The sequence below is a fragment of the Perca flavescens genome, chromosome 11 (genome assembly GCF_004354835.1).
Source record: "Perca flavescens isolate YP-PL-M2 chromosome 11, PFLA_1.0, whole genome shotgun sequence".
Lineage (NCBI taxonomy): Eukaryota > Metazoa > Chordata > Actinopteri > Perciformes > Percidae > Perca > Perca flavescens.
The window spans coordinates 2,442,008-2,452,007 of record NC_041341.1 but is presented as its reverse complement, the minus strand read 5'-3'; the positions used below and the strand labels follow the sequence as shown (position 1 = coordinate 2,452,007).

Sequence of the window (10,000 nt, the reverse complement as noted above, 5' to 3'; positions counted from 1 at the left end):
GGTTTTATTTATTATTATTATTATTATTATTATGTTATTTACAGACAGAGGGCAATAAACAAATCACTCAGACATTCTGTGTGTTAGTTAAAAGAACACTGCCCTGTACAATCTATCTGTCACTCTTTTTATATTCAATTCAATGTTGAATCTGGTAAAATCAGTAAAACTCATTCATTACACTACAGTAGTGGTTTATTCTATCAGAACACAGCAGCCAGACTTATTTCATTCATACGGTGTTTGGATCTATCAACTCATTTCTTTTGTTTAGGATTCTTTTTAGGGTCTTTATTTTTGACAGGACAGCTGAAGACATGAAATGAGAGGGGCGGGGGGCGGGGGGGGGGTGCAGCAAGGCATCGATCAGGTGATGAAAATAATTATTTGTTGATTTCAGATGAAACATGAAACAGCAGTTTCCGGTTTCAGACAGACAGAAGGAGGGTGTGCCGGTGAGATAAACACACACACACACACACACACACACACAGCCACACGCACTCACACACACACACACACACACACACACACACGGACACACGCAAACACACGCACACACACACACACACACACACACACACACACACACACACACACACACGGACACACGCACACACAGACCCCCCGACTCACCGCCACCACCACCGTGTCCTCTCCGTTAAATTTGGGGGTGTCTTTGTCTCCGCGGCTCCGCTCCGCGTCGTTCAGCGGGCGGAAGCGGCACATCACCTTCACCCCGCAAACCCCGCACTCTGCCGCGTCCATCATCTCCCGCACACACCTGCACGGCTGCGCGAGACAAAGGAACACACCGGGGGAAACACACGGTCCACTCCAGGCTCTAGCTAACCCTCAGACGGTCCAACAACAGCCGCAGACAGGGCGCAGATAAGGACTCCGATATCTTCCGTTAGATCCGTCTCCCGGTATTCGTTAGATCGTTAGATCTGTCTGTTTCTCTGTGTCTGTCTGTGTGTCTCTCTGTGTCTGTCTGTCTGTCTGTCTGTCTGTCTGTCTGTCTGTGTTTCTGTCTCTCTGTGTCTGTCTGTCTGTCTGTGTGTGTGTCTGTCTGTCTGTCTGTCTGTCTCTCTGTCTGTGTTTCTGTCTCTGTGTGTCTCCATCAGGATGCTGACTGGACCCTCCCACCTCTCTCAGGTCCAGCCTGGACCACTGAGGCGCAGGGAACTCTGGGACATGGAGTCCTTCCTCACATAATAAACTCATCGCTTCAGAAATATTTACCCGACAACAAATATATACAACAACCCGACAACAAATATATATATATATATATATATATATATATATATATATATATATATATATATATATAGCCTACTTCTTTATTTTTGTTTTTAAATTAAACGTTGTTGTATTCTTTATTTTCTGTTTTTAAAATAAAACGTATTATTATTATTATTATACACACAAACACACACACACACACACACACACACACACACACACACACACACACACACACACACACACACACACACACACAGAGACACAAGGAGTCGTTTATTTATTTATTTCTGAATGAAAAGGCATATTAAAGAGAATACAATAAAGTGGGATTAGTACATCCCAGAGTCTGGTTGCTATGGGAACTAAAGGTTAGCAGGGGAAGTTTGAACAGTCTCTCAACACCAAATATTATATAACAAATATTATTATTATTATTATTATTATTATTATTATTATTGTTATTATTATTATATCATCACAGGTTTCTTCTTCTCTGGTCTTTGGGCTTACAGGACACTTAATGCACTCCTACATTTAATCATTTTGGACTTTTATAATTTCTATTCTTGGTACATTATTATTGCCTCCAGCAGCTGCGCGCGCACCTTCCCGTCTCGTTGTGCCGCGGTGGCTGCTGGGATAGCTCGGCCGCTGTGTGGACATGTCCGCCATGTTTTCCCCGGTGCAGGGAACCGCGCAGCCCGGAGGATCGGCCCGTTAACCCCGCTGTGTGATGAGTCCTCGCGCCCCCGGAGCCGCGGACCCCGCTGAGCGTGCTGCGGCGGTTTGATCCGGGATTCACAGTTCCCTCGGATCGTCGCGGATTTGGCGCAAACAATGAGTAAACTCTCGTTCCGGGCGCGAGCGCTAGACGCCGCCAAACCGCTCCCGGTGTACCGGGACCGGGAGCTGCCGGACCGGACCGACTGCGTGTCTATTAACCGGACCGTCCCGCAGATGCCCACCGGGATGGAGAAGGAAGAGGAGCTGGTAGGAGCATGTTTTAATCTACACTCGGTCGGTTAGCGTTAGCTCCGTTAGCTGTTAGCACTGTTAGCGTAGCTAGCTCTGTGCTACGGCAGGACACATGAATGTGCGCAGTTTACGTACTCGTTACGTACAGTGTCCGCTGTTAGCGTAGCGCCAATGAGCTATGACGTTCAAGTTTGTACGTAGTTCTCATGGCAACTCAGGACGCAGTGTTCCGGTGTTGTGATTGCAATTGAACATCAGTGCTGTTTATACATGCTGTGTGTGTGTGTGTATATGTATATATATATATATATATATATATATATATATATATATATATATATATATATATATATATGTGTATATGTTACTGTGTTTACTGTCCTCCCTCTGATGGTCTCTCAGGTATTTTAAGAGCAGATTAATTAATCAGTAACTCAGGAAGGGGCTGGAACTGTTTAATAACTCACAACAACACCAGGCTGGCCTAGTGTTAGCCAACAACACACAGACAGACAGACAGACAGACAGAGAGAGAGACAGACACAGAGAGACAGACAGACACTCTGTGGGAGGATTAAACCTTCCAGATGTTATCTTCCTCCAGAGGTGTTTGAGTCAGTGTGTTTCCACTCTAACTGATCAGAGATCAGTCTCAGGTAGTGACCGATCGATCAGAGATCAGTCTGTAGAGACATGTCTATAGGTAGCAGTATACAGCACTATGTTTAACTCCTAATAAGACTGTAGAGACATGTCTATAGGTAGTAGTATACAGCACTATGTTTAACTCCTAATAAGACTGTAGAGACATGTCTATAGGTAGCAGTATACAGCACTATGTTTAACTCCTAATAAGACTGTAGAGACATGTCTATAGGTAGCAGTATACAGCACTATATTTAACTCCTAATAAGACTGTAGAGACATGTCTATAGGTAGTAGTATACAGCACTATGTTTAACTCCTAATAAGACTGTAGAGACATGTCTATAGGTAGTAGTATACAGCACTATGTTTAACTCCTAATAAGACTGTAGAGACATGTCTATAGGTAGTAGTATACAGCACTATGTTTAACTCCTAATAAGACTGTAGAGACATGTCTATAGGTAACAGTATACAGCACTATGTTTAACTCCTAATAAGACTGTAGAGACATGTCTATAGGTAGTAGTATACAGCACTATGTTTAACTCCTAATAAGACTGTAGAGACATGTCTATAGGTAGTAGTATACAGCACTATGTTTAACTCCTAATAAGACTGTAGAGACATGCCTATAGGTAGCAGTATACAGCACTATGTTTAACTCCTAATAAGACTGTAGAGACATGTCTATAGGTAGCAGTATACAGCACTATGTTTACAACTTAAGACTTCATTTGGTTACAACAAAGACAAAATGTTTAACTTAAAAGACTTAAAATGTTTAAAAGTAAAAGTTTACTATGTTTAATGCTAATAAGACTGTAGCCATCTTTGAAAGTGAACTCGGGGTTTAACTCCTAATAAGACTGTACAGTGGGGGAAATAGGTATTTGATACAGCACTTGCTGATTTAACTCCTAATAAGACTATAGAGACATGTCTATAGGTGCAAAAATACAGCACTATTTTAACTCCTCATAAGACTGTAGAGACATGTCTATAACAGTGAAAGCACTATGTCCCAAAGAAATTTGGTTCAACAAAGAAAAAGTGCTAAAAGTTTAAAAGTAAAATTTACTAAAATGATGATAACCATCTTTGAAAGTGAAAACAAGTTGATTTGACCCCCAGTGGACAAACAGCATCTTGACATCTGTGCTGGCCAATAATGGCTTTTCTACAAAATATTAACATGCTGTTTGTCCAGGGGGTCAAATACATCTTGTTTTCCAGGGGGTCAAATACTTGTTTTTCCTCATCAGATGGTTATCAATTTTAATAAATTCATATGATGTGATTTTCTGGAATTTTCTTTGGGATTCTGTCTTTCACTGTTAGAATGTACATATGATTAAAATTGTAGATTTTTGCATTCTTTGTAAGTGGGCAAACCTGCAAAATCAGCAAGGGGTCAAATACTTATTTCCCCCACTGTACATATACTGTACGTCCTTGGTGGCGTTCTTTTTGCAAATTCCGGTTCGTAACTCCGGAAAACAACTCTTAAATCGACTTCGGTGGACAAAAAGAACGCACCATTAGTTAGCTAACGTTAGCTTGCTAACTCCGCCTTAAGGTTACCTCCTCGCCACATCGTTGACAGAAAACGAGAGACCCGATGCTAATACGGCACCGGTGCCTTAACCACCATTATCTACCGGACCGCGGTGCCACTGAAATGCCTGCGCTTCTCTCCGATGCTCCGAGAACGGACGTTAGAGGCAACCTAACCATCGCCGCATGTTACGCTAGTTAACACTACACTCAACAGCAAGTAACGTTAGCCTATCGTTAGCTAGCAGCTGGAGTAAACAGTTAAAATGCTGACAGCTAAACGGTGTAAAAGTGTGTCTGTATTTCACTGGAGAGGAACATATGACAGTGTGGCGCTGCTGTTGTCGAAAAAACACAGATGTTGCGTTCACTTGAAATTCGCCCCGCCAGCGTCGTGCTGCATTCAAAGTTGTTGTAAAATACCCTTTTTCCTATCCAGTGGTTGTTTTTGTCAATTAACAGGAACTTACTGGTGAAATAAGTTATTGTTATAAGTTATTGTTACATTTTTAATAAATCATTTAATTTTCCCTTAGCAATAAACAAGCCGTTCTATAATGTCGTTTTTTCTTGCTCCTTTTTGAAAAAAAATAAAAAATATGCGGATTAAATATCAGGAAATAATTAACTGTAAAGTAGCTACACCTTTTTAAAAGGATCCTTTCGGTAAATCAGCCTCTGCCGGGTAGAAATTTGTGAAATTGTATAAAAAAAGTTAACACCAACATTTAGTGGCAAAATCCATTGTTATGTCTACAAAATTATTTTAGATATAGAAGTTCAAGTCACCACTACGTCTGGTCAAAGTATTGACTTAGTATCTCAGAATATAAACTAAGAATCTCAAAGTAATGAGAAAATACTATCTACTACTATCTCAATATATTAATTTATCTCAAAATATTGACTTAGTATCTCAATACATTGATTTATCTCAAAATATTGACTTAGTGTCTCAATATATTGACTTAAAGGTATAGTGGAGGATTTTCTTTTTCTAGTTGTCAATCATTCTGGTGATATGTTTACGTCCCGAGCTTTCAGGTGTGTGTGTGTGGTGAGCTTGAGCTACAGTTTCAGCCATTCATTGAAGCATTGAAGCTTTTGGGAGAATATTTCACACGCTGGCGTGCGCTAAAAGCACAGGTTGGGCTTCCCACTGATGCCTCAGTCGTGAAGTTTCTACTCCACAGGTAAAGTTTGGCTATTTGGAGAAATCCATTTAAAATCACTGCTAGTAAAAGTTGGTGTAAGCTATGATTAGCGATGCTAGCCCTGGCACAAGTCACGCACCGCGCACACACGGTAAACATCTCAATTTGTGAAAAAGTGCAAATCTTCTTTAGGAAAGTAGGCTTGTATGAGCCATGCTGACAGCAACTTGTAAACAGTGCACTCTCGTGCACACGTTTAATAGGCGTTCCCTCTCGGGAGCAGGCAGAGTGTTGCACATGTGCATTATTTCAGTACAGAGGGCGGTTCTTTTCTAAAATTCGGGAAAATCCTCCACAATACCTTTTTAATATCTCACTATATTGGTTCAGTATCTCAATATATTGATAGAACTCAAAATATTGACTTAATGTCTCAATATATTGATTTAGTAACTCAGAATATTGACAGAGAATCTCACACCAATAAGAACATTTAAAATATTGACTTACAATCTCAATATATTGACTCAATATCTCAAAGTATCGACTTAGTATCTCAATATATTGACTTAGTAACTTAGAATATTGACTAGGAATCTGAAAGTAATGACAAACTTTAAAATACTGACTAAGAATCTCAATATATTAACTTCTGCACACCAACGTGCAACATATTACTTTGTATTATGGAGTCTGGAGATCTTTTTTCTTGTTGAAGGGGAAATCTATTGTTGGGACACGTTTGTTTCTACTGTTTCAACTGAATTGTATTAATGTTGATAGTGTTTGGATGCTTTCAACGGTTTGTTCAAATTCTGCATTAGAAAAACACAATTTTTTTATAAAATGATGAATCTTTACCCGGACAAGTGACTTTTGTGCATGGACAAGTGAAACGTAAATGTACTTTTCCGAAGGACAAGTGCCATAAAAAGTTAATGTCAAGCCCTGCCAGTGCCACATTTTATTTTTAAGTTCAGACTTCAAACTTAAGTCCTTAGGAGTAAAATAAATAAAAATACATTTTCAAATAAAAATGTAACTCATCTCCTACTTGAACAGGTCTGCCAAATGCCTTACATGAGAGGCAACGCTAAACAGCCGTTCCCTGTCAACACGTAGCACGACGAGCACTCGTTCTCTTTCTGACTTCATAAACGTGATATCAACTGCAGCTGCTGTGAGCACCGGAGCCTTCCTCTGGGTGTAGGGAGGACAGCATGCTAGCAAGAACATGCTAACAGGACTCACGCTTCATACTCAACATGCTAACAGGACTCACGCTTCATACTCAACATGCTAACAGGACTCACGCTTCATACTCAACATGCTAACAGGACTCACGCTTCATACTCAACGTGCTAACAGGACTCACGCTTCATACTCAACGTGCTAACAGGACTCACGCTTCATACTCAGGTGCTAACAGGACTCACGCTTCATACTCAACGTGCTAACAGGACTCACGCTTCATACTCAACGTGCTAACAGGACTCACGCTTCATACTCAACGTGCTAACAGGACTCACGCTTCATACTCAACGTGCTAACAGGACTCACGCTTCATACTCAACATGCTAACAGGACTCACGCTTCATACTCAACGTGCTAACAGGACTCACGCTTCATACTCAACGTGCTAACAGGACTCACGCTTCATACTCAACGTGCTAACAGGACTCACGCTTCATACTCAACGTGCTAACAGGACTCACGCTTCATACTCGACGTGCTAACAGGACTCACGCTTCATACTCAACGTGCTAACAGGACTCATACGCGTGCTAACAGGACTCACGCTTCGCCTCGGCGTGCTAACAGGACTCACGCTTCATACTCAACGTGCTAACAGGACTCACGCTTCATACAGGACTCACTCACGCTTCATACTCAACGTGCTAACAGGACTCACGCTTCATACTCGACGTGCTAACAGGACTCACGCTTCATACTCGACGTGCTAACAGGACTCACGCTTCATACAGGACTCACGCTTCATACTCGGCGTGCTAACAGGACTCACGCTTCATACTCGACGTGCTAACAGGACTCACGCTTCATACTCAACGTGCTAACAGGACTCACGCTTCATACTCGACGTGCTAACAGGACTCACGCTTCATACTCGACGTGCTAACAGGACTCACGCTTCATACTCGACGTGCTAACAGGACTCACGCTTCATACTCAACGTGCTAACAGGACTCACGCTTCATACTCGGCGTGCTAACAGGACTCACGCTTCATACTCGGCGTGCTAACAGGACTCACGCTTCAACAACAGGACTCACGCTTCATACTCGGCGTGCTAACAGGACTCACGCTTCATACTCGGCGTGCTAACAGGACTCACGCTTCAGGACTAACGGACTCACGCTTCATACTCGGCGTGCTAACAGGACTCACGCTTCATACATACGTGCTAACAGGACTCACGCTTCATACTCGCGTGCTAACAGGACTCACGCTTCATACTCGACATGCTAACAGGACTCACGCTTCATACTCAACATGCTAACAGGACTCACGCTTCATACTCAACATGCTAACAGGACTCACGCTTCATACTCAACGTGCTAACAGGACTCACGCTTCATACTCGACGTGCTAACAGGACTCACGCTTCATACTCAACATGCTAACAGGACTCACGCTTCATACTCAACATGCTAACAGGACTCACGCTTCATACTCAACGTGCTAACAGGACTCACGCTTCATACTCGACGTGCTAACAGGACTCACGCTTCATACTCAACATGCTAACAGGACTCACGCTTCATACTCAACGTGCTAACAGGACTCACGCTTCATACTCAACGTGCTAACAGGACTCACGCTTCATACTCGACGTGCTAACAGGACTCACGCTTCATACTCAACGTGCTAACAGGACTCACGCTTCATACTCAACATGCTAACAGGACTCACGCTTCATACTCAACGTGCTAACAGGACTCACGCTTCATACTCGACGTGCTAACAGGACTCACGCTTCATACTCGACGTGCTAACAGGACTCACGCTTCATACTAACTAACAGGACTCACGCTTCATACTCGACGTGCTAACAGGACTCACGCTTCATACTCAACGTGCTAACAGGACTCACGCTTCATACTCAACGTGCTAACAGGACTCACGCTTCATACTCAACATGCTAACAGGACTCACGCTTCATACTCAACGTGCTAACAGGACTCACGCTTGATGTCCAAATGTCCGTGGTAAAGCTAATGTGACGAGCGCCGCGAGGAGCTTTTCAACGTGACTGGCGACAACACTCTGGAGCTCCGATAACGGCACATCAGAAACGTAGCGCCGGCGAGGCTTAGTATCCCGCGGCTCCACCACGCTCAACGCTGGTAGGTCATCAAGAGCAATATTTCACCTTTGGGTGCTCACTGCTGTACTTGTAGCTTTGCCAGAGGAGTCTCGGTGTTGCTCAGGATGACGGCTCTTGAGATGCGTAATCATATTTGTGGAGTGGAACTCGCCTCCTCGCATCACTCGTGCTTTACAAGTGCTGCAAACAGCAAGTTTGTCTGTTTTACGAAATACCTCCACTCGGCCGACATGTTGGAAGTTTAAGTTGCTGGCGCTCATGATACGTTCATGGGCCTCATGTGCGCATAGTAAACAAGACACCCTATCGGCATGGCTCATCGGCAGAAATGTTCATACCTGCCGATCCCGATGATGACCATTTTAAGCTTTAATCGGCCGATCCCGATGTCGTGCCGATATCCTCGTGCATCCCTAATACGTAGCCGTGGTGTTTCTTCGTAACCTTTTCTGATTTTACTGTTTTCTACGTTCATTCTTTCTATCGTATGATGTGTGTTTCTGATGTTAAGCACTGTGGATACCTGCTGGTTGATGTAAAGTTCTTTATAAATACATTTTGATTGATTGTGTGTGTGTGTGTGTGTGTGTGTGTGTGTGTGTGTGTGTGTGTGTGTGTGTGTGTGTGTGTGTGTGTGTGTGTGTGTGTGTGTGTGTGTGTGTCTGTGTGTGTGTGTGTGTGTGTGTGTGTGTGTGTGTCTCTGTGTGTGTGTGTGTGTGTGTGTGTGTGTGTGTGTCTGTGTGTGTGTGTGTGTGTGTGTGTGTGTGTGTGTGTGTGTGTGTGTGTGTGTGTGTCTCTCTGTGTGTGTGTCTCTGTGTGTGTGTGTGTGTGTCTGTCTCTGTGTGTGTGTGTGTCTGTCTCTGTGTGTGTGTGTGTGTGTGTGTGTGTCTCTGTGTGTGTGTGTGTGTGTGTGTCTCTCTGTGTGTGTGTGTGTGTGTGTGTGTGTGTGTGTGTGTGTGTGTGTGTGTGTGTGTGTGTGTGTGTGTGTGTGTGTGTGTGTGTGTGTGTGTGTGTGTGTCTGTGTGTGTCTGTGTGTGTGTGTGTGTGTGTAGGAGCACCACCTCCAGAGGGC

General features: G+C 43.2%; 2 protein-coding genes across 2 annotated transcripts in view; one reads left to right on the top strand and one right to left on the bottom strand.

Annotated features, from left to right (window-relative positions):
- Positions 1 to 1,006, bottom strand: part of LOC114564169 (kinesin heavy chain) — a 29,612-nt gene extending 28,606 nt beyond the window's left edge. Inside the window, exon 1 of the mRNA XM_028591383.1 lies at positions 637 to 1,006. Within this exon, the coding sequence (XP_028447184.1) occupies positions 637 to 771 (135 nt within the window). The 5' untranslated portion in view covers positions 772 to 1,006. The remainder of the gene's footprint in view (positions 1 to 636) is intronic.
- An 861-nt stretch (positions 1,007 to 1,867) lies between these two features.
- Positions 1,868 to 10,000, top strand: part of epc2 (enhancer of polycomb 2) — a 44,654-nt gene continuing 36,521 nt past the window's right edge. Inside the window, exons 1-2 of the mRNA XM_028591511.1 lie at positions 1,868 to 2,241; positions 9,981 to 10,000. The exon at positions 9,981 to 10,000 is cut by the window's right edge and continues 140 nt beyond it. Of these exons, the coding sequence (XP_028447312.1) occupies positions 2,089 to 2,241; positions 9,981 to 10,000 (173 nt within the window). The 5' untranslated portion in view covers positions 1,868 to 2,088. The remainder of the gene's footprint in view (positions 2,242 to 9,980) is intronic.